The 24,242-nt window shown below is 41.4% G+C and overlaps 1 protein-coding gene across 2 annotated transcripts; it reads right to left on the bottom strand.

Annotated features, from left to right (window-relative positions):
• Positions 1-2,569: 2,569 nt before the first annotated feature.
• On the bottom strand, positions 2,570-22,505 carry cables1 (Cdk5 and Abl enzyme substrate 1). Of its 2 annotated transcripts, XM_070918611.1 has the most exons (11): positions 22,202-22,505; positions 21,867-22,144; positions 15,079-15,150; positions 14,838-14,930; positions 13,603-13,680; positions 10,140-10,245; positions 8,931-9,087; positions 8,710-8,813; positions 5,584-5,690; positions 5,226-5,433; positions 2,570-4,350 (listed from the first exon to the last, which is right to left on the bottom strand). In XM_070918611.1, the coding sequence occupies exons 1-11, from the start codon at positions 22,448-22,450 to the stop codon at positions 4,210-4,212; spliced, it is 1,593 nt and encodes a 530-aa protein (XP_070774712.1). In that variant the 5' UTR covers positions 22,451-22,505; the 3' UTR covers positions 2,570-4,209. The 2 variants fall into 2 exon arrangements, with proteins under 2 accessions (XP_070774712.1, XP_070774711.1); XM_070918610.1 differs by having other exon boundaries at positions 21,867-22,505.
• Positions 22,506-24,242: the final 1,737 nt, after the last annotated feature.

The raw sequence follows: 24,242 nt of genomic DNA on the forward strand, positions 1-24,242 counted from the left end.
TTAGAAACAGAAATGTCATGTACATCATCACATCCGTCACTGAAACTAATTAGTTTAAGTGTACTGTACTCTGAGTACTCTGTTCAAACCCTATCGATGTTCACTAGTCCTTCCCTATGTGCTCCCTCCAACAGTTGTCCTTGAACTCACATTGGGGCCTCCACCACACCCACTTAAACACGTTGATCTGTGTGTTTTTTAAAAGATCCATCAATAAATAAGTGTAAGAAGCATTTGAAGTTCTGCTTTGCGTCACTGGTTTTCTGTTACAGTGGGCTCAGCTGTCTCTGAAATAGACTCTCGGGGTGGAACAAAAGGGATTAGGTAGCCTTGTCAAACATGTCGAGAGGATCAGATTTTCAGGTCCACCTGCAGTGCTTTCCCCTCCTGACCGGGGACCAGCGTTAAAACATTGCAGTTACTGATGAAAGAAGTTTGTGGATTTTAACAGATAGACTCACCTGTTCCCACTCAATTATTTTTGCAGTGAATATGCCACAATCCTCAGTGTGCGCAACTTCCTTGTTTACAAACTACTGTAAATGGTGGAAAAGCCCTGAGTCACAGTATCATGACAGGAAAGGGGCAAAATGCCGTTTCAGCCAAATGTTGTTATTTTAAAGGGAAGGGCAATAGACCGCAGCTTGCCCCAAACGATGGTACACATATTTTCACAATGAGGGTCACTTATGTGTGAGCAGGGCTCAGGAAGGGCTGTCAATAGACCCCTTTATGAGGCGCCGAGGGGGGAATTAGGCTGTCAATGGAGGGGACTAAGCCACGTATGCCATGTGTCCACACTCGGCCCTGACCTGTTTGTTTTGATGGCAGCACGAGACTGGCGTGACTGCGGGCCTTGTTTACATTGGATATGTGTCAAGCAGGAGAGTTCCCACTCGATGAGAAACCGACCTCTCAGGTTGCATCAGAGCCACAGGTGCAATCCAGTTCCAGTCGAGGCTGCAGGAGTCGCCCTCATTTACTGTACTGAAGTAATAAGTCCTGACAGTTTGATAATCCGAGTTATGGATTTGCAAGACAGAGAGGGGTGTTTCATAAACGTGGCTCAGAAAAGCAGGGCTTGTTGTGAAAAGCTCGTCTTGACAGTCAGTCAGTTTAAGATCTGCTGGTTCATGAACTTGAAAGACAGACTAAAGACATCAAGCACAGATCACATCAATTGACAATAAAAAAAACAGAATTGTAAAGACAAAACCGTGATGTCTGTGGCCACACAGCAGTATATATTAAACGTATCCTATGGAGAATAAAGTAATAAAACAAAAATGAACACAACCACTGACATTAATAAAGCACAAGAGAACATTTGGCAGCATGTTATAGACCAGCAGGGAGCTCAAGTTCCATGTGAGTAATGTGAATTTTATGTGTATTGTGCGTGATGGAAATTAACATGACATTGTGCAACTCTGAAGTATCAAATAGGACCTCAGACGAGTAATGTGTATTAATGGTATGAATTAGTTTTTACAAGTGACATCAGAAAGTGAAAATACTGTAAAATATCTTCATGTCTGCCCCTTTAAGAGAGAACAAACAGCTACAGCCATGGGTCAAAGTTAATTATTAGCTCTATTATAATTACAGTGCATTTTAAAAAAGCACATGGGATTATTGTACAGATACTTGAGACTGAAAAAGCTATGAGCTCATATTTTAAGTATGCAATAAGTGCAGCCTATGTCAAAATGTGATAAATGTAACATGTCTGCGAGTTGACAATGACATGTTCTGTGAACTGTTCCCAGTGCAGCAGTTAGACAAACCTTGGGGGAGGGACTTTCAGTCTGGCAGATTGATTGTAACACTGGTACAACCTGACTTGAAGCTACAGTAAGCTTGAAAACCAGGACCAGGCTAGTCTGGGGAGGTGAGTTTCTATAGCTACGTAGATCAGACTTATTCAAATCACCTTTATGAAACAGACTTTGCTGTACATAAGGCTGGTTTACTGAAGTAAGTCTTAACTGGTAATCTTGATTTATGAAACACACCACATCTTCTCGAGTCTACAGTGCTGTGAGCATCTGTGATGTGTTTAAAGGCGCAGGAAACCTATTTTCTTAGGTAACGTAGTATAAATCATGGGTTCATGAATGAACACACAATTTTATGCCGACGTTAGAACAGTTTTGGTTATTTCACATGAGACATTTCTGATTATGTCCTTGCTTTTTCTCACTGGTTTGAAGTGGGCGGGGCTCAGCTAGAAAAGGGTGACATCACATATTTCCATGCACCAATCTGGGATGAATTAAAATCTGATGACAGTTGTGAGGTTGTTTTCTTAGGTTACCAGTACCTCAAACAAGCCACACCCACTTTATTAATATACTTAAAGAGACGAGTTCAGTCAGAGTTGTTAGCTAGGTTACAGCTAACATCTGCACAGTGACGCCAGACCAAAATTCACATACGCTTTCTCTATGAACACACCTTCAGACTATAATACCACTTAAATTCCAAGAACAAACAGTCCAGTTGTTTACGTTCACTCAATGCATGCTAGATTCATGTGAAGCAAAAGGATGTCAGAGTCTTGTTTTGATTGAACAAGCAAAGCAATTTATTTACAAACATACATCGGTAATAAGTGTCGCCCATGAGTCTTTCCTCAAAGAGTATTTAGTGTGCATCTTATCGTGAAATCTTTGGGCTTGCAAACAGAAATAAGCTCAGTATTTTTTTTCACCTTAAATCAGCATAATCATGCTTTTCTCATTACAATTTGGTTTAACGTTGTGATCATTTCAACTCAAATACCATCAATACTTGGAGCAGCATCAAATACCTCTCATTTTTTCCTGTGGGCCACATCATCAAGTTCCTGATTCAGTGGCCTCTCAATACTCTGTGGTATTGTGTGAGACAATTTCAAGGTAATAATAAAGCAAATCAAGTTGAGATACATGCCAACTAAATAATAATACTTGGTCACATTCGTAACCAACATCTTCGATTTCAAATCAACAAATGCTGGCTGATTCAAGTTATATGCAAATGTTTGATCCGCCATTGATCCCTGTTGGGATCTCGTTTAGGTTATTCTCCTCCTCAGTGAGGTCAGAGGTCAGGCCATTTAAAGAGAAGTGTCCTGAAGCCTGTAGGGCTCAAAGACACCTCAGCAGGTGACGGACATTTTCTCTCAAGACTCGTGCACCCTGCTGCTAATCCTGATCAAAACTACCTTCCTGACCCCATTACAGCACTGTAAATGTGCTAGCAATACACTCTAACATAGAGCACAGGAAATTCGACACTGATAAAAGTGGGTCTGGTCTCCATAAGTCCAAAGCAAGCATCTGACTGGTACAAAATGAATGGAATACTTCAGTGAAAATAGGAAGTCCCATCTTGCCTGCAAGTACCTGTGTACAAACAATCATTACTGTTCATGCGGATAGTTGTGGCTAGAAAAAAAAATCGGGAATAAACCATAAGAGAGAAAAACTATTCAAAAGGTCCATTCAAATGACTTGTGTGTGGTGCTTATGAACACAGCTTATTTTTCAGGGTTAGTTCCCAAGCTCATTAAAAGTCTGAAAAAATGTCCCCCCCTTCCCACATATGTCTTGCAATATTCAAAAAGTGCACTTTTAAGACGATGACTTGCAAAAAGATGAGTCATTCTGAGGAATTAAAGTCCAGCCAAAACCAGCCACTTTAAAAAGCTTTTGTTTAAATTTTTACGCAGGTCAGGAGGCAACCAATCATACCAAAGTTTACAAGAAGAAGATTAATGAAAAGAGATGATAAACATGTTACAATCATTGGTTGCTTTCACTGAGAAAAAAAGTTCACCATCAGATTCAAACAAAAAAAAAGGCTCTCTTAATCAACAAGAGAGGTCTAAAATATACAAAATGAAGATGAAGACGTGGAAACATGCAAACTACTTGTTTGCAGACGGTTTAACCCTTTCTTTCAGAAGTCTGTGTAGTGATGATGAATGTAGAAGTCAAACAATGGAGGAAAGTTTTAGAAATGTGTCCCTTTGGCTGATTTCAGGTCTCTGAGAGGAAGAAGAGTGCGGTCGGTAGCGAAGAACGACTGCAGTTGAGTGACAGCCAGCGGTACCTTAGAGCTGTCAGACGGGGGACGAGGAGAGGTGGTGGGACGATGGATGCCGTGGGAAGCAGAGGATCAGGAGGAGAACCTGGTGGTCGTCTTCCTGATGGGTCACTAATGCTAGGAGGTCTGCAGCAGGCGTCTGTAGTGGGGCATGATCTCGTGCTCTGGCAGGTGCAGGTTGAACTCCAACGCCACCAGGACAGGGAACTCGAAGGCTATCAGCTCTCGGCGGTTCACTCTGAACCTCTCTTCCAGTTTCTGCCAGAAACAAAAATGAGAGTTGCTGCATTCCTAATCGCTTCTCAAACACTCACAACCAAAGCCGCTTATTGTTTAACCAGCATTTCACTTACTTGACCGGGAGGGTGCAAGGAAAGACACTATTGAGCTGCATTATGGGAATTTAAGGTGCAATACAAATTCACTAGATTGCCCTTTGATAGTTGAGCATATCAGAGTTCCAGACCCAAAATGCTCCCTGCCATTTATGGGATTTGGAAACCACTAGCAACATCCTGTTTTTAGGTACATATTAGATCTGACTCCTAAGATCAGCTTTCCGGATATTGAAAGTTTATGTCAACACTTATTTCTCTTACAGCTTTATTTATTTCAAACTGTGACTGCAATATTCTTTCTATTTTCTGAATTTTGTTTTTTGTGCATTATGCTTTCACTGTGTCTCATCAACTGAACCTTGTGACATCTGTATCTGTTTTTTAAGATCTGAAAGCAATGTCAGCAAAATCTTATATTTGAGCATGGGCACCTCACCGGTCATTTAAAGGTTCAGTTTACCCAAATCATCCCAACCACGCACTGCTTGTGGTATGTTGTCATGCCAATAGTTTTGGTTTTATCTCGTCGTGTTATGATTTATCTGCTGTTGAGACGTCTGCCACCACCTCCAGTGGAATTTTGTTTGTGGTGCTGACAGCATTGAAAAATGACATTTGAAAAAGAAAATCTTAATGGAAACAACGTCCTGCTTAGTCAGAATAACCCACAGACTTCACTGCAGACAGTTTTCGCTATGTTTGATTTGAGTAAACTGACCCTTCAATAATTCATAATCAAAGTATGATCAAGTCCTTGAAGTTATGATTTCCGGGGATGCAAATGAGGAAACTTACGTCTATCAGGAGCTTGACCTCGTGTTTCTTGAGATCACCACCAATCTTGGCCGCCAGAAGGACACAAGCTCCAGCACAAAGTTTACGGTTCTGCTTGTTTAGTTTGCCTTGAAGAACAAGTTTTTCAAAGTAGACGAAAGCCATGGCCACTGTCGGTTCCTCATAACTGCATTCGTCCTGGGCCAACTTTCTTATCTCCCTTTTCAAGCTGCAGGGAGGTGAAAAAGGGACAGAATGCGGAAGGAAGAGAGAGCAAAGGGGAAATAAAGTTGATGTTAAAGAAAAGAAAACAGGTCATGGTGAAGTTCTTTACTGTAAAGGAAACTTGCTTGACACATTCTATACATTTCTGTTTTACCTCCTAATCTTGCTGAGCGTAAGCCTTATGTGGGGGAATTTCTCCTTGAAGGTTTCGTTCATGTCCTTCTTGAGGTCAGAGGGTTTGACGTATTCGATGACCGTAGTCTGAAAAGAAAAACCAGGGGTGGTGTCAAAATGACCACACTTTCAACACTGAGTGAGGTGACTGGATCCTCACACGCTAGTGTTGGATTCCACCGTCTCACAATGAGGCCTCACAGAGAGCTGGTGTTACCCATGACACTTAAAGGATAAAGCTAGTGATATTCTATATTTCTCTTATTGTCAACAAATCCCATGAAAAGACCAGAACCAACAATGGATTGATCCAACTAAGACACATCCTTGTGTGTGTGTGTGTGTGTGTGTGTGTGTGTGTGTGTGTGTGTGTGTGTGTGTGTGTGTGTGTGTGTGTGTGTGTGTGTGTGTGTGTGTGTATCCAAAGCCTCATCCTCTGTGCCGTGGAGCTCCATTGTTGTCCAAAAACACCACATTAAAAACACCAACAAGCCACACTGTTGCACTGGGTGACATGTTCTTTCATTATGATGAATGAACATAACACACCCCATTCTGCTGCTGTAAATACTCACTTGCACACCAAATGTGTATCAATCCGCAGCTGAAAATAGTCCCCAACCAATTCATTATTTACTCCTGTTTGAGTAACGTTTATTAAAAGCTACACAGCTGCACAGCTGTTCTGAGCTCTTTTGGGCTTGAGCTCGAGTGCCAGAGCCAGAGTATGGATGTTAAAAAATATTGAGAGATGGCCCACATTGTTGGTGATAATCTTTTTATAGGATTTATTGGTGAAATGAAAAAGATTATTGCTAACCTTTTCCTTTAAACACAAAACATTTTGCTAACTGACCTTTCCATGTCTTCATCAGGCTTCTATTAAACAATCTTAGTTCTTGTTATAATATGCTTTGAGTACCAGAAGGGTGAATGACATTAAGACAGTATAATGAGAGTTTGGGCTTAGAACAAGATCCCAGAAGAACAAAGTTAATCTCTAGCACTTTGTGGAATCCACAATTTAAGTTTAAGATGTTCTAGAGACTTTACTGCTAGATGTGCAGGATATCTCTGACTTATTACAATACAGGTCTTATATTTGTAGATTTAGCCATCATTTCTCTAAGTAACAACAACATTACAGTTTACAGACCAACTTCTTGGTTCAACTTTGACCTACCATACTTGCTGTAGCTGTGCATGTGGGATTATACAACATTTTGGCTGCACTCACTTTCAATTTGACCTTCAACACTTAAACCAGATTATCTAAACCACTTTATCTGGCTTGTTGTATTTATTTATTTTCTCTTCCTGCTCCTTCTATCCTGCTTTATTTCTTTTCTCTCTCTCTCTTTAAACCCTCATACACTCAGACTGGCACATCGAAACGCACACATTACACATACATTTTGTATGTGTTGTCCAAATTCCACCAAAGTACACTACAAAAAAATGATATAATCTTCAAAAATAAGAAATAATAATAATAATAACTAAGTGTAGGATTGTTTGCAAACTATCTGATTGTCTGTCAGTCCATTTCTTTCCCAGTCGGACTGCAGCATTGTCGCTGTGTTCCAACTTTAGTGTAGATCTGAAAAGACAATTTGATTAAACGCTAGTCCATTGAAAGAAAATGAATTGGCAACTCGATTTATCATTTCAGTCATTTTTCAAGCATTTGCTGGTTCCAACTGATGCTTTTCTTTAACAAAAACGACAGTAAATAAAATATCTCTGGGTTTTGGACTGTTGTTCAGACATTTTTCACTATTTTTTGACATTTTATAGACAAAGCGATTAATCAACAATAAAATAAATTGCTGGTTGCTGCTCTTCTATAGTGAATACATCGTTTTCCTAGCTGATAGAAAAGATGCCAGCTGTACAGAAATAAGAAAAAGCAAAAAATGGAATTATCTTATAATAAAGTGTCCACTGAATAAAAGCGATTACGTAAGGACATATAGGGATGACTCTTAATATGCATGTATGGAGTGGAGTGTGAATAATGGCATCCACCCTGAACACCATGCTGCTGATCACAAACCATGAAGGAGAACGAATGCTTATTGATGGTCGTAGCCCTGAGAAATGAAAATAAAGCAGAACTACTATGACTATGTTTCCCCATACAAGCGTTTCATTATTCCATGTTTTTACCGTGAGGATACACAAATCTACAAGCCACCAAACAATCACATTTAAAATGACTAAACTAAGGTTTTCCTGGCTTCATATTCTAGGTCATACAAGTTTCCTCAATTGCATGCAGAGTATAAAAAACTATTATCATCCCCAGCTTGAACTTGGAAGTTCAGTTAGAGAGTCATGTTTTCAAAGCAGCCGATGTTCAACCAGAGAATTTACTTGTTCCATTCCTGTAGTAAACACAATAGCTATTGTTGTGAGACGCTGGGTTTTGTAATTGGAGGAAGAGGAAAAATAAAACAAAAACACATAACCTGGCCTTGACTGAACATCTCAACTATGTCAGTCCTTGTTGTGTATTCTGCCAGTCTCCGTAACAAAAACAGAGCTCAGGAAAGAATGAGGCGGGAGTCTGGTGAGGTTTGTTTTTCTTTTTTCCCACCACGATAAAACATCCGTTCTTTTCCGGAAAAAGCGCAAGAGCGATACAAACACTACACTAACTGTTGCTCTGTTTAATAGCTCCTATTCAGGTCCCAGAAGGTGGGAGAGAATCTCTGCCAGTGACCTTGCTGATTAAAACCGTCTGAAACATCCTTCTGGCTGCTTTTCAAAAACAGCTGATAAAATTCAGGAGGTTTTATTTTATTTTTTTTTTAGAAATAAACTGTTGGGGCAGACAAATCTTTTCACAGTGTTATTGCTCTAGTGGTGGGAAAACTGAGCACAAAAGGTCCATAATGGCAAAAATAACCATTGGAGGAAAGAAAAAAACATTAACACTGAAATATCACAGGACATTTCAACAAAATATGTCAAAACAGAGGTGGATATGTGAACAAAAACAACCTTTGCATTCTGCTCTTAATAGGACAAGGCTGCATTTGCTTTTGGTATTATTGTTGCTGGTTGTGATGATGTGTTGGATGCAGCTAGAGTACTTTCTCACCATGTAGGAAGGGAAGATGAGGACTCTCTTGTGTTTTCCACAAGGCCACTGGGGGTCGTCCAGCAGATTGGGGTCGTACTCGCGAAAGTCCCCCAAATCATTCCCTGCCACGAGCACAAAGACAGAGGTTGAGCCAGAAGTAAACATTTGCAATATATCTTTAAGAATAAAAATATACATTCATTATGAATACGTTAAGTACTTGTTGGCAGTCGACTAACCTGTGTCTAAGCTGCTCTGGTTGCTGTTGGCTCGGCCCAAACTGAGGCTTCTATGGCTGGCGTTGCGAGACTGAGAGAAGGACGAGGTGGAGTCGATGGTGTTTCTTCGACCGCCCAGCACATTAGTGGGATACAGGAACTGGGTGTAGGACACAGTCTGCAGACACAAGTGTAGTTATAATGTCTGTTTCACAAAGGCTTAAAAAATCTTTTTCACAACAACATTTTGTTAAAGCGCAGGTGGTACCAATAACATTAACAATGGCTCAGTTTCATTAAGTGCCCCAGTATATCGTACCAGTGAGTCAGCAGGCACATTAACAGGAGCCAGGAACTGACTTGCCTAAATGGAATGCAGTTATTAATAATAAATAATAAAAATAATTACACCTTGGGTTTTCCTGCTATGACATGTCAAAATGCTGCTAGGAAAAAGGCATATTGCCTGGTTCAAATACGCCAAAATCTGTGTTGATTTGTGGGAATTATCTTTCTGAATGCTACATATTAAAACACAAAAGTCTTTCAAGTTTATTTTTTTTAATTTATCTCTCAACATTGCGCTGGGTTTTTTATAAAGTATTTAACAGCAAATAATTTGGCTCACTAGCTAGCTTAGTATCATTCTAGCCACTGTAGCAGCTATCAACAAACAAGCTAGTGAGCTAGCTAATGTTCCTTCAAAAGTCAAGCATTGGTGAGCAAATGTTTAACACACTAAATACATTAAACACACTTATGAACGAGAGGGTACCATGGAAAATAGTTTTAGCATTATTTTGCATTATTTTAGGAGACAGACAGGTTAGGAAGTAGCTACTATACTGTTAGCTACCAATTTTAGAAGGAAAACAACAGTATAAATGTTTTTGTTTAGCACATTACACGACTGCCAGTAAATACAGTTGTCCTATTTCCTCTCAGTAGGTGCCTTGCTTTTTTCATGTGTAGAGTAATTGGTACCTTTGTTAATTTAATTTATAGAGCTTCCCCAAGACTGAATGAGAGTAAACCAAGACTCATGTGCACATCCTCCTAATTACACTCTGATGATGTTGAAGCAAGCTTAATCATAATGACATCTAAAAATGCATTTAAAACTGCTTTAATAGTCACAGTAAGTACATTGTCTTATATTCATGTTGTTATCAATAATGATTAGATGGTTATATCCCCCCTCCACACAGCCCACTTCGGCTGGCTTCTCACCTTTCCATCAGCTCCTAACTCCACCCCCTCCAGCCCGATCACCATCTCCTTGGCACTGACGCCTCCTGACGGGTGCCGCTGACGCCCTCCTTCCAGCTTTACATCCCTAATGAGCACAAGACCTTTAGAGCTTTCGCTGCACAAATCATCCTACAGCTTCTTTTAACTCCCATACCTTTCCTTAACCCTCTTACTGAGGCCTGCTCTAGCTCACCTCCACATCTCAACCTCACAGATGGGGCCCCGTTATTGATCTGCGCTCATCAGCTGGCCTAATTTCTGTAATTGCCTGCGTCTTTGGGTGCATCTCAGGGCGATCATTAATGAAGAGCACCTTTGGGAGGAAGGATGGAGGAGAGTACAGTTTCGTTCTAGCAGGCCAGTCTCAGCTGCTGCTGCCTCACCAGTGCCTGAAATGCCATACTGCTGTGGGAGATTTGAAGGAGGTCAAATGCTGAAGTAGCAACGGACGACGGGAGAGTAAAATGTGTCAGTGGAGCAAACAGTGGAGAGCCCTCGACTGACCACATTTTGCATTGGCCAAATATTTCTGTATTTAACGTCTGCTGCTGAGAACGTACACGAGACTGGGGCGATCTCATGCTAAATTAAAAACCATGTGCCCATTAAGTCATTTAATTGGCTTTTCAATGTTTGGACATGGAGGATAAAACCACTGCAGCAAACTAAATAGTAAAATATACCAATTAAAGTAAACATTTGTTACTGCTATGATCTAACATGCTATGATTTAACTTCACTTGCTGATTTTAGGTCACTGCCAGTAGAGTCTAATGAGTGTGTGCACTGACAAAGAAGATTACATGCCTGCAGTCCACTTTATTCACACTCTGCCATATTTAATAACTGATACCACAGAGTTGATGGCAAGCTGAAGACTCGCGATTAAAAAGGTTGCTGGAAATTAAAAAGGCTGAAAACAAAAAAGGCAGAACATTTCCCGACTAAACTAAAAACTGAGAAATATTTTATGTGCTGAAATGTATTGTAGTGAAATGTCTCCTGGACTTTCATATCAAAGCAAGAACAAAAGAAAGCCAAATATCCATCTGCATTTGTGTAATATTAACTTGACAGCAGATGTTAAATCGTAACCCTGTCTTGTTTCTACTCCTCCCTTATGTTCCCTAGCTCTGTCTTGCTTTCCGTTTTAAACATGGTGACCGGATAAATAGAAGGGACACAGTTGAAATGACACAGTGGGCCTTCACATGACTCGCCCAGTGTTTTGATGACATGTGGGGCCAATCTGTTATAATGAAAACAGTGTTATCTGGCAGACAAGCACGTCAGGACACAATGTTGACAGATGCATCATAGACATGGGAGATCCCGAGGCAGCTGATGTCTCACAGAACAGTGGAGATTAAAGAAAAAGGGGGAAACATAAGAGACGGAAAGCTTTCTAGGGAGAGAGCTTTTCTATGAAGCGATCAAGAAAAGAAACTGATGTGCTTCAGTCTGCGGAGAACAAGGAGCAATGAAAGGAAATCATAAGAAAAGCTGACATTGCTTAGTAACATGCATGAAGAGGAATCACTGGCTTCAAACATCTGTATGTTAGTGGTGTTATAATCTTTGAAAAGTGCTCATCATGCCCTGCCAAATATTTCCAAATCTAGAATAAGGTGAACCAAGAATGAGTATTAAAATGACTATATGACCCCTGCTGGCTATTTTACTACAAAAAAAACTTTACAGCTCACATAAACACTTTAGGATGGGGTTGACTGGCTTGTAATAATATCCCTCCACAGCTTCACCCATTACATTAAACCTATGAGTTTTATCAAACCTATTTTATGAATCCCTGTGAGAACATTTGTCCCCTGCATTTGTCCCATCTAACTTTTTACCCCAGAAGCCCACTTCAACTATGCTCCAATGCCAGGAGCATTACCTGTACATGCATGTCTTTTAGGATCTGAAAAACTGAAGTATAGAAGGAAACCCATGCCAACACAGGGAGAACATGCAAAGTCCACATAGAAAAGCCACAGTTGACCCGAGCAGGGTTCGAACCCAGAACCATCTTGCTGTCACGAAACAGTGACGCCCCATAGGATGATGAACAGGTGTCCAATTAAACTGTCTTTTAGTCAACATCCTTTAATGTTTTACTTCCCTGAAAAGGAATACTCGCCAACAGCTAGATGAGAAGATTAATGCCACTTTCATGTCAGTACGCTAAATATGAAGCTGGAGCCAGCAGCCAGTTAGCTTAGCTTAGCATGAAGACTCGAAGCAGTAAGCAAACAAAGGTAAAGAAATTCCACCTACAAGCACCTCTTAAGCTCACTCATTAGCACATTGTATCTCTGTCAATTCCATACAAATTAAACATCAAGTTGTGGTTAGGGTTATGTGCGAGACAATTTTTTTTAGCCGAGAGCAGTAACATAAGGACGTAGATGCAGAAGAAAAACAGAGGAAAGAAAGAGGAAAGACCGTTTGGGCCCAGTCGTCTAATGAAATGTTGTTTTGCAGTTACAAGACTTGACTGAGCCAGCCAAAGTCTGACTGTAAACATTAGTAAAATCAATTAGCAGCAGCTAGCAGTCAAATGTGCATATTAGATAGCCCTGGGGGTTTATTAACCCTTGACCTTGCACTGATTGGCTGGCTTAGGAAATTCCACAAACGGATTGAGCCTTTTATGCTCTTCACTAAGCCCCGGTGTGGAGCTTTTCTTTCGGTGCATTGTATTCTCTCGTGTTTATCTGCCCCCTTTCTCTTTCACTTCCTCCAAAACACACCCTTTCATGTGACTGGGGGGGCGTCAGAACCAAGGCCGTACCAGAGCTATCCCCATGCAAGCCAGGTGGGTTCCCATTACATGGAGCCCTGAAACGCTTAAAAAAAAAAAAAATAGAAACAAGCGTTGTCTACAGATAAGCCAGACACATGTTTTCTGTTTTAGCACCAAGACATGTAAACTAAACCGAGGCAAATTAATCAATAATTACAAACTGTCATGACTGAACAGAAACTCCCATCTGCCAGCATCATGGATAAATAGACCAAAGACATCACATGAAAATGATGATCTAAGAAGAGCAGGAACCCCGGGAATCTTAAATGCTAAAACAGTAAAGCCAGCGACAGTTGCAACAGACAAAAATGGGTTGACTTGAACAAAAAGGATGAGTGCCCGAAAGCCACCGGAGCCATTATGGGAAAAGCAATACAAGCAACAAGCACTGGGCTACAATATAGTCAATGTATATATGAAATTAAGCCTTTGAAAGCCATTACCGCCCACTGTTTATTTATTCATTACACCTTAATGGTAAAAATGCATCCACCAAAACCAACCCTTAGCAATGTATGCACCAGTCAAAGGAGAGTACATCCACAGAAAAAGAGGGATGAAAAAACAAAGGGAAAGAGGGAGCACAGGCTGGAGGAAGTTACAAAGTTCGGCATGCTGTAGGATACATACCCTGCTTGGCTACAATCTCGATAGGGCAGGACAGAAAATACACTATAGAAGGATCTTCTGCCACTGATAAGGACTATCCTATAAAAACAAAAATAGTAAACAAGCTAATCAATATCTATCTGACAAGATCCACAGGTTAAAGTTGGAGAGAGTGTGCAGTAAAAATGAGAATGAAGAGAATGAAAATTTGGTGTGTGTTGTTGTGTAGTATTGTAACACATGTTGCATGTAGTCAGTGGTTTGGGGGCAACAATGATGCATTTTTTTGTCACAAGATCTTATTTTATGAGTTACTTAAGTTAACATTTGTTATTTTTAAACTAAATTGCCTTGTACTTGTGTAAACATGCAAACAGCATCCAATCAGAGATGTTTCCCAGTGAATAGATGTCAACAGCACAGAGAGCAGAATGGCTCTGACATTACGTAACACTACAACAACCTTTTAATAGCTGCAACTCGCATACACATAATGAATCTCACTACTCAGCCAAAATCAACATCAGGACATAAACAACACGTGAGTTGTGGGTCTGGACATGAGTAAAAACAATTTCACTTATCGGGTGACCTTATTTAACAAGTGGAGCTTATAAAGATGGTACACTTGGTTGTCTAAACAAGAGATATTGTACTAACCTGCACACAAGATCTGCTTCTCCATAATCAGCCAAATGCTGAATAATAGAACTGAATATTATCAAATACATCTACACTTTTGATTTTCTCAAAAAGCACCAGAACTAGACTCTGCACCAAAAACAAAAAAAGTAAACTGAATTAGATTTCAAATTCAAAGAATGTGACATTGATATATAGTATAACTCAAACACTTTCTAGGTCTCCTGGTCTACATTAAACAACCATCTTTCCTTTGGTTACATTCTGCACACCCAGTAAAACATCAACTTTAACACCACAATGTTTTTTTTTTATATATTCAGGGATTTGTGTGCTGAATACATGCTTGTGTAAACTGTGACACAATGATAGCTTTTAGTAGAATAAACAAATAAAAACTGAAAACAAAATTCAATCAGATTAAACTCTGGACAGGATTCTCAATCAATTACATTTCATTTAGAAGTCAGAATGACATGCAGTGAATGGGCTAGGCCTACGATGTGGCTTGAAATGTGAGAAACATCCAAACTGCAGTTCATTGACTGGGGCAGCCTGCCATTATCCACTGAGGACTTGTATTGACTAAAGGATGGCGTTGTTTGCCTTCATACCTTCCATTGCGCATATCATGTTGCCTCATGTTCTTTATGAAGTGGATCTTCTTGAAGCTCTTTGGTCGGGGTGAACCCGATAGGGTCCGGCATCTAAGATGTAAAACAAACAAAACATCAGTACCTCAAAAACAGTTCAACTGTAACAGTGGGATACATTACACTGAGCTGAATGTCTCAGTTCAGACTCACAAAATACAGTAGCAGACAATGTGAACAGTATTTCTGTGCAGTTCGCTACCTGCGCAGAGGAGCATTCTCCTCAATGTCCTCTAGCGTTTCAAGCGAAGAGCGCTGAGAGATGAGTCTTCGTCTGGGAAGACAGACAGAGGGGAAGTTTGAAGTTAGGTGATATGAAGAAACATCATCACACCAAACACAGGACCAACTGTCATTCTGCAAAAGAGCTTTTAGAAGAACTAACTCTCTATAATCCTTTTCATGATCTTTTTTTTTTTTTTTGCAAAACACATGGGCACATGGCCCAGGCTGCAAAGCAATTTGATTAAAAGGCATAGCACTAAATCAAAGTCAATTCCACAGCACTACCTATAATGGCAAGAGTGGGCACTGAAAACCCATCCACTTTCTTTACAGACTGAATCAGTCTAGCTTTAAGAATAAAGCAAAGCATCAGCATTCACAAACAGTGCAGGGAATTTCAACCAGCATTTCCATCTACCTACTTAGTGCAAAGCAATGTGTCAATAAGTGGATGAAGCCGCTATCCATCTCAATGTACTTGTGCACGACTACTGAGAAACTGAAAAGCATGGAAGAATATACTACTATAAAACTATTTGTGGGTAATAAGTCAGGTATTGTTTGACATTTGTGCCAATACAATACCCAGGTTTCAGTGTGACACCAAAACAATACATTTTTATGTAACCTTAGTTTGGGGAATAGACGCATGTTTAGCTTGTTTAAGTTTGCCTAAAGAAAATGTTTCCTAAAGTTCTAACGGTTTTGTGATTTAGTCAAGGGTCTGATCAAAGAAAGTAAATAAGCCTAAGAATTTGACCGTGCATTTGATGCCGACTTTTGATACGTGACACTTTTCAATGCTTGATGCTACAGACAGATTTCAGATCAGTATTCAAAAAGCATTAAGGCTTGATAACCAGCCCTGGAACAAAGTATGTGTGCAGTCACTGCCTTACTATGTTCTGTAGTTAATTTACAAAAACAGGTCTTGGACGGTCGAGTTATCGTCATCCATCAACTCCACTGTGTGCCTGTGTGGTCAATGATCGCTCCTCGATCACTCATAGATCACAGAGAATTTTCCAGGATCAGAGCTGCTAAGAGGATAACGAGCTGGCTCTGCAAGCACTTTGTGTAACACATTTTGTCACAGATGGCCTTTATTTTACACTTTAGTTGCACGACTCAACAGGCTAATTCTGCTGGACCGCTTTGATATGATCGGCTGCCAGTTTAAGAAACAAACCCACATGTGATAGCTGAGCTGTTCCAAAATTAGGTAGTAATTGCATGTTTAGCGACACAATAACAACATAATCCAACTCATTAGTCCGCCTTACTCAGTGGCCACATTTAAAAAGTAGTGGATATTAACACATTAGTGGTCAAATAGCAAAAACCGGACACATTCTCCCAAAGGGTCTATCCGTCATCAAGTACTAAATAAATCTGCAGCGGAGTCTTACTACTCAGCGAAGCCAAGTAAGGGCGCAAATAAATGACTGTTCTCACTATTCATACAGTATATCATCTTGGACTATTTAATTATTCTCACAATTCAAAATGTAATGCTGCAGACTCTGCAAGACAAGCTCATGACACTTGACCTGACCCCACCCCCTCTTCACTGAGCATGTCAGCCAAAGGGGGAGACGGCAGAGCGTAAAGCAGAGTGGCTGGTTAATAAACGACAGAGCATGAGGACAGATTAACAAAAGATGACTCTGTCCTTGAGGATCTCCCAGGGTTTAAACCAACACAGGCTGAGTGAACACTGTATAACGGAGGAGACGGGGTGAGATAAGTGTTTACATGAGGAGCCAGACTACTGAAGCAGACAAGAAACAGAGGGCCATTATACTGGCTAACCTTCTGCACTGTATATTATGGCCCTTATGACCATAACATGGAGGGAAGAACATCAAGCTCTTTAGTCCGAATGATTACAACAATGGGCAGCTGACATCCACACCGTCTCTGCTAGTGTGAGTCGAAAGGGTCATAATGAAGGGCCGTGACCTCTGAAGGTCAGATGAGTGGGATCATGTGATTTATGGTCTTACGTCATCCTTCTCCAGTAACAACCCTGAGAGATGGATTGGCTGGATAAGGATCTGAGGCTACAGGCAGTAAGAGGACAAGGCTTCTAGTCTTCTCTGATGGCGCATCACTTCATTACTAAAACTAATGTATGTTAGATTAAGCTTTTGGAACAATTTAGGTAAGAAGAAAACATTTCCAAGGTGTCCGTATTTTGATGTATTTAGAGGTGAAATGGAACACTGCCTTCAGCTACATAAGAAAGTAAAAACTGAAATTCCGTCTTTGTGTGGAGGAATAGTAGCACAAAGATGAAATTTCACACTAAAAAGCTTGCAAACTTGGAAGACACCCACTTGATTTCACTAACTTAGACTGCTGAAGCCTCACATGAGCTTCGGCTGAACTTTTGCAGGAAAGGACTAAAGTAGAAAGTTGTCATGTCTCTTACAGTGAGGGACTGATTGTTTTACAGCTAGTATGGACAAGAGAAATGATTACAGTCACCAAACGCGCTCAAGATACATATCAGCATGAGAATTGTATTTACTCTGCAAAGAGTGTTACACTGTTTCCCTAATCTGTGCCAAAGAGGAAATAACCTCTTCTTGTAACCATCTTGTCTCGACATTTTGTCATTTTTCCAGTCCAAATCTCAGTGAATTGTTTAGTTATTCAAAAATCATTGACCAGTGGGCTGAAGGGCATGTTTCCAGTTCATGAGGACACAAATGAACTTGTGAGGACTTTGATCCAGGCACTGTAGATGAACGGCAGCAGCCGTTTTTAATACAAAAGGATGTTTTCCAGGCCGGTACAGATCTGGGAACCAATAACACAGGCCAGGCCACTCATTCACTTCAGACAACCAGGGTTAGAACAGTCAGTTTCTACCCGGTTTGACATTAACAAGGCCCGGTCTGAAGCTTCAAAGAAGCCTCAGTATAAATCAGTGGCAAAGGAGCAACAACAAGCATCCCTCAGTATCTCCGACACAATTGTCGCCTCAAGTGACTTTGTTCAAGCATGTTTCATAAATGCAACCCATGTAGCATTAAGCTATTTAAACAAATCTAAGACACAATGCCATCCTCTTTCAATGACATTTTTTTCAAAAAGCTATCAATAATCCTGCCCAGTGGTGCCATCCAATGAAGCTATAAAACTCAAGTGGACTATTTAGATGTGGAGATTACACGGTTTCACACGTACGCCCTGCTGGCAGCTTGCCACAGGACATAGTCTTCCATTTTGCCGGAGAGTCGCGGAGTGGAAATAAATGTAATGTTCTGGGCTTCTTCACACAATCACAGCCCAGGCAAACGGAAATGTGATTATTCAGATAAAAAAAATAAAAAATCCAGTCTGAGCAGCAGTTCAGCCTCTCTGATCCTCAAACACACCAGGGACAAATGGGATGTAACAACAGATTTGTTGAAGAAACGGAAATAAAATAGTTCTGGTGTGTACAACAGCAATTTATGGCACTGTTAGCTGTTAACTAGTCATAATGTGGAAATGTAACTCTGTGGTCCAACTTGAAACTGCATGAAGTAAAACACATGCTGACCCTTGTTACTCTGTCTTGACAAATCTTTTCTGAGTGTTTGTTGACAACTCAGACACTGAGAGACTCTGTGAAGGAAAATGAAGCATTCTTATATAATCCTGTGATTATGCCAACCATGACCTCAGCGAACAGCAATCAACCTCATAACCAGAAGTATGTGACCCAATCACACACACAACACCACAGGACCATTATAATGGCTGGTGCTGCCTGTTTTCCAGCCACAGCCTCTGCCGCCTCATGCTAAAAAAAGAAATCTTGTTAAAATACTGTAAAGTACATGACTCTGCACGACCTCATGGTGATGGGAACGTAACTAAAAGAGCACATGAGACGACTTAACCTGCATACGTTTTAGGGGGGAAAGGATGAAATGGAAATAGTTCTACACCTTAGGCAGACAAGGCCAGATGGTAATAGGCGTGCTATATTTAAAGTGCAGCAGCTCTTGGCATGCTGATTCATGATGGATGAAGGCTGAGGAGTGGACGGAAAGCTGAATATGAAATCATCCATCATTTTCATGCATCAGATTCTGATGAGGATATGGTCTAAAGCAGCTTTGGCCTCAGAGAGTCTATTTTGGCGGAACATCAGAGGCTCTGCAACTTCCTGAATGGGAGCAGGACTGCAGGCCAAAAGTCTGAGGGGAGAGTGTGTCTCTGATGCCCCTGGGAGAGGAAGTGGAGGACAGAAAATACAGACCGTAGAGCCAGGCTGCTTCTCAGAAAGCCTGGGCATCCTGCCTCTCCCAGCCAGGGACCTCTGGACACGTTTCCACCAGCTGCCCTCAGAAAACAAACCAGGCACTGTGCAGAGCGCTCGTCTGTCTGCACGCCGGTGGAATATGGCCGCGCTCCATCAGCAGGTTGCTTACTTCTCGACATTAGGATTCATTTGTGTGTGGACATCCTCCAAGCACATTCCAAAAGCAGGGTACAGTCCGGGTTTAATAGCTTCATACTGTATATACTGACTAGTACTAAAAGCCGGCAGAGAATGTTTTGAGTACACAGTTTATGAATAAATCATAATTTTGATAATTGTTGACCGTATTTTATTCAGTTCTCGCACTTTTGGCTTCTTTTGTATTAAATATATACAATTGTCTGCCCAAACTGTGGTGGCAATAGAGCATTTAAAATGTATCCAATGGTGCATTTTTGTAATAATCCAATTCATTACTCATACGCCATGTATACCAATTTGAACCAAACAATTTTCACTTTAAGACTGAAAGTTCAGTACTGAACTTGAAAACAGCAGTTGACAGAACAAGCTTACCACAAGGTCCATTTAGTGTTCGTTCTGGAGCTTTCAGTCGTATCACACAATCTTCCTCAGCAGGTGGAGTTTGCCCAGCGATTGTAGATTTTCACATTTTCATTTTTCTGTGCACTTTAAGGACTTCTCGTCCATCTTGGCTCAAAAGCACAGCTACTAATGGACCTTGTGGCGAGACTGTTCTGTCAACTGCTGTTTCCAAGGTCAAGAATGAACTTTCAATCTCGACTTTTCAGCCAACATGAACAGGAGATCCTGTAAATTCAAAACATCTACAATTCCATGACAACTGGGCAAACATCGTCTGTTGAGGTAGATTGAGTGATATGATCCAAAACTGAGGCTGTTTTGTCAACTGATGTGAACTTTATTTTTTATGTCGCTTCAACTCTGTTTATTCTTGAAGCTGTAGTTAACGGTGTTGTACCGGATTGTGCTTCATTGTAAGGTGTGTCTGTTGTTTTGTTCATTGCCTTTACTTTTGAGCGTCAGTAAACTATAAATGGTCTCTCAGAAAATACAGAGTGCATACAAAATGTATGAATGGGGTCTTGAGTGTTACATAACTTCTTTAATGCACTTTCACTATCAAAAAGTACAGATTAAGACTTTCGGAAGCCGTTATTGCACTTTCCATGGAGGTCAGGAAGGGGAACTAAATGCTTATTGAGTGTTTCACCATGAAGCAGAGCTTCCTGAGAAGCCTGGCAGAGGCAGCAGAGGGAGGAGAGGATTTGGGTAAGAGAGGGGCTCTGAATGGGAAGCAGAGGATTTGACAGCAGGTTCTGAAAGTGAGAGGACCATGAGACAACTGTTACTGACAGCTGTCCCGCTGCGAGGTGAGACCCTCCAGACTATCCTTGTGCCTCCAATGTGAAGACCAAGTGGACAAGGAGGGCAAATAAAAGACATTCACATGAAGCAGCAAGCCCCTGCTGTATATGTAGCTGAACAGGGGTGTAGAGTTACAGGATGTTTACAGAGGAGGAGACAGCAGGTGTGTGCCAGGTTTTGGAATGACATTCACGAAAAAATAATTTGAGGTCTATAAAAGAAAGAAAAAAGAAAAGAAAAAGAGCATGAGAGCAGAAAGAAAGAAACTGATTAGGTGTGCTGCTGCGTTTCCTCTCTGGGGAAACTAAGCAGCTGCTGGATCTGTGATCATGCAGTTTCTATCTGTCCCTGTGCAGACCAGTGAGTCATAAGGCTACAACCACCTGCATGGAGTCAATATACAAACAGCTGATGTTTATCCTGGGCAGACTGTGTTGCTAAGAACCGAAAGTACCTTTTCAAAGCAGCGGACTGTAAAAAAAGAAAGAAAAAAAAAAGTTCATTCATTCAGGGCCGTGGTAAATGTGGCTGTGAAGAAACAAAACACAAACAACTTAACCTATTGGAAGTTCCAAGTAAAAGTTCATTATGTTTTGCACCTTTAATAACCGATTTTCCTAATTGTGAAATGCACAAGGAAACCTGCTAATCTAATAACATTTAACACATTAAACTATAATATGGCAGCTAGTGTACCCTGTTGGTTTGTAAACAAACAAATCAAATTCAATAGGGGGTTTGTCAGTGGCATCTTAACTAATAATGGTTATGCAACATGATTTTGAAAACAAATGAAATCTTGACAGTTGTCTGCAGGGCTGATGAGTAATTTTACCAAACATACATGAGGACTGACTGCTCCTATACGTGCTTGCAGTAGCACGCGCGCGCCTGTGTGTGTGTGTGTGTGTGTGTGTGTGTGTTGGGGGGGGGGCATGTTTAAGGTTTTGTTTGCTTGCTATGATGACATCAATGTGCAGTTTAATAGCCTGACAGAGCAGATCCTGCAGACAAGCTCGAATCTTTAACATCGTCGTTAAACCAGTCACACTGTACAGCATGTTCCCAAGTCAAACCATTGTTCACACAGTTACCTTGACCTCTGCAGCTCTATCGCAGAGTTGGCTATCTGTCCGCCCTCCAGGCAGTAGTTCTGGGAGGATTGCCTGGAGTAAGGGGCAGGTAGGATTCCCTGAGTGTACGTCTGCAGCCTCCCTCTCGTCGAGGCTGGGACCGCGGAGAAAGGCGAGCTGAACGTCGAAGGCGCGAAAGCGTCGCCGTCCGTGTCTGTACTCGTCGGGGCAGCTGCGGGACCCGTCCCAAAACTGGCCCGACTGCTGGCGAGGAGAGCCTGGTTTGCAAAAGCGAGCGCCTGGGCGGCCGTGGTCGCCGCCGCCGCCGCAGCTGCAGCAGCAGCAGCTCCGGCGGCGCCAGCAGCTCCGTACGCCGAGCGCTCCGAAACCAGGCTCTGTCTAGTCCTAGCCTCAGGCGAGGTATCCTCTTCGTTTTGATTGTCTGCATCGTCTTGCACGGGTCGTCCATCTAGAGATATGTTGCTGAGAAAAGACAGCGCCGCTTGCCTCCTCCTCGGGTCTATGCGTTTCCGCGTATGCTCGATACTGGAGTGCTTGATCTGTAGCGTGGCTGTGGATGTGTTGCTGCTCGTGGCAGCCGCCATGGTCCACTTCCAGTGATCCGAGTCCCCGCACCAGCGATCTTACCTTGCTGACATTAATACTGTGTTAATCGTGCTTGTGTGGCTGCATGGTAGTGGCCTGTCTTTTAAGTACATGCGTTTAACTGGGTGAAAACAGGGAGGTCACGTGTGTGCTGTATTGTGGCAGCACAGGGAAAATTTGGACCAATGGGCTGTCAGGAACACATGCGTTTTTTTTCCACCTTTTCCTGACTGCTGAAGCCTCCACTCGCTTCTCTGTCAGGGTCTGCCAAAATTACACAAACTGAGTACGGTGTCTGTGAAACAGTTTGACCTGCACGATATTAGTCTGTAAGCAACATTTTCAGTCTTTTCCATCGATTTGGATATCACATTCCTACAGGGCGTGTTTAATTTGAGGGCAGCTTTCCCGCATCACACTTTTCACTCAAGCATGGCGAAAGAGCTGCTTCCTCAATCAGCACACGCCGCAGTAGTGTGCCCAGTGATCAATGGTGGCTGACAGAATGGGGCCTGGCTCTGTTTGTTTTGAGAAAATAGATCATTTTCTGAACTGTACAAGTCAGCATCTCTGCAGCAATTGCGCCATCTGTCTGCTTGACATGCACTGCGTGTGCTGTTTTTGGCCATAACCCCATTATTAAATATGCCATCTAGTGGTTTTTGGGTGACAGCTGCAGTAGCTTATGCAGGGGAGAAACGAAGACGCAGGGTCAGGGTTGGGGGATAATCAGGCTTTGGACATTTTTATTGAGGGTGTATTCATGTTTGTATGTGCTTATATATGTTTCTGAAATCTAAGATGAGATAAGACCTCATTGATCCTCAGAGGGGGAACTCACAGCCTCTTGGGGAATATTGCCCACTCCCCAAATTAATTATAACTTTGTTGAAAAGTTAAAATGAACAATCCAAAAAAGGAAAAAGGACAAATGCAGCCCAGACGAAATGTGTTTGTTGTTTGCCCTTTTCTGCCCTCCCAGGCCTTGAAATGAAGTGATCTTAAACACTCCCTGCCACGGTCGGATTAAACTGTTTGGCGGCCCTGGGAGAACGGGCCCCTGTTGACTCCTGTTGACCCCTGATATGTACCCTGTTGAGTGTTCCCACCACACAGTTTACATCTTTAGCTTCTTTTAAATCCCTTCTTAAAACTTTCTTTTATTGAAAAGCTTTTATGAATATTTAATTTGTTGCTGGGTTTTTATCTTCCCACTCTTGCCGTTTTACAGTTTTATACCCTCTGGTGTTTTATGATCCCTGTGTTGTTTTTATTTTTGGGTTTTATCTGCTGTTTATTTCTGTAAAGCATTTTGTGACCTTGTTAAGAAATGTGGTATATAAATAGAGTTGATTATTATCATAAGTACAGTGAAAGCAGCAAAACAACCAATGCCCCCTGCTGAAAATTCGATCAGGTTTTCTGTTGGTCACTTTGTGTTAATATGAACAAACACAACTTTATTTAGGATTAGACACCATGTGAATACAATATTACCTGAATTAATAAAAGTCTTAGACTTTGACATGGGGACACAAGACTGCACAAAGCCACACGATTAGGTGATATTGCAGGACCAGTATGACACAACAATTCAGAGGTGAAAGTTACCAATCTAATTTGCAATTAATCAAATTACCACAAACTGACAGACAGCAAACCTCAGGCTTTGGGGGCAGTCGGGGGTCTGGGGCCACAGGGCAGGGCTGTTGCCTGCTTTGACAAATTGATCCCTGCCATAGAACAGGGGACAGGGGGGGTGTCTATTGCCACTTTAAATTCCTATGTAAT

This window comes from Enoplosus armatus, chromosome 14, assembly GCF_043641665.1.
Source record: "Enoplosus armatus isolate fEnoArm2 chromosome 14, fEnoArm2.hap1, whole genome shotgun sequence".
Classification (NCBI taxonomy): domain Eukaryota; kingdom Metazoa; phylum Chordata; class Actinopteri; order Centrarchiformes; family Enoplosidae; genus Enoplosus; species Enoplosus armatus.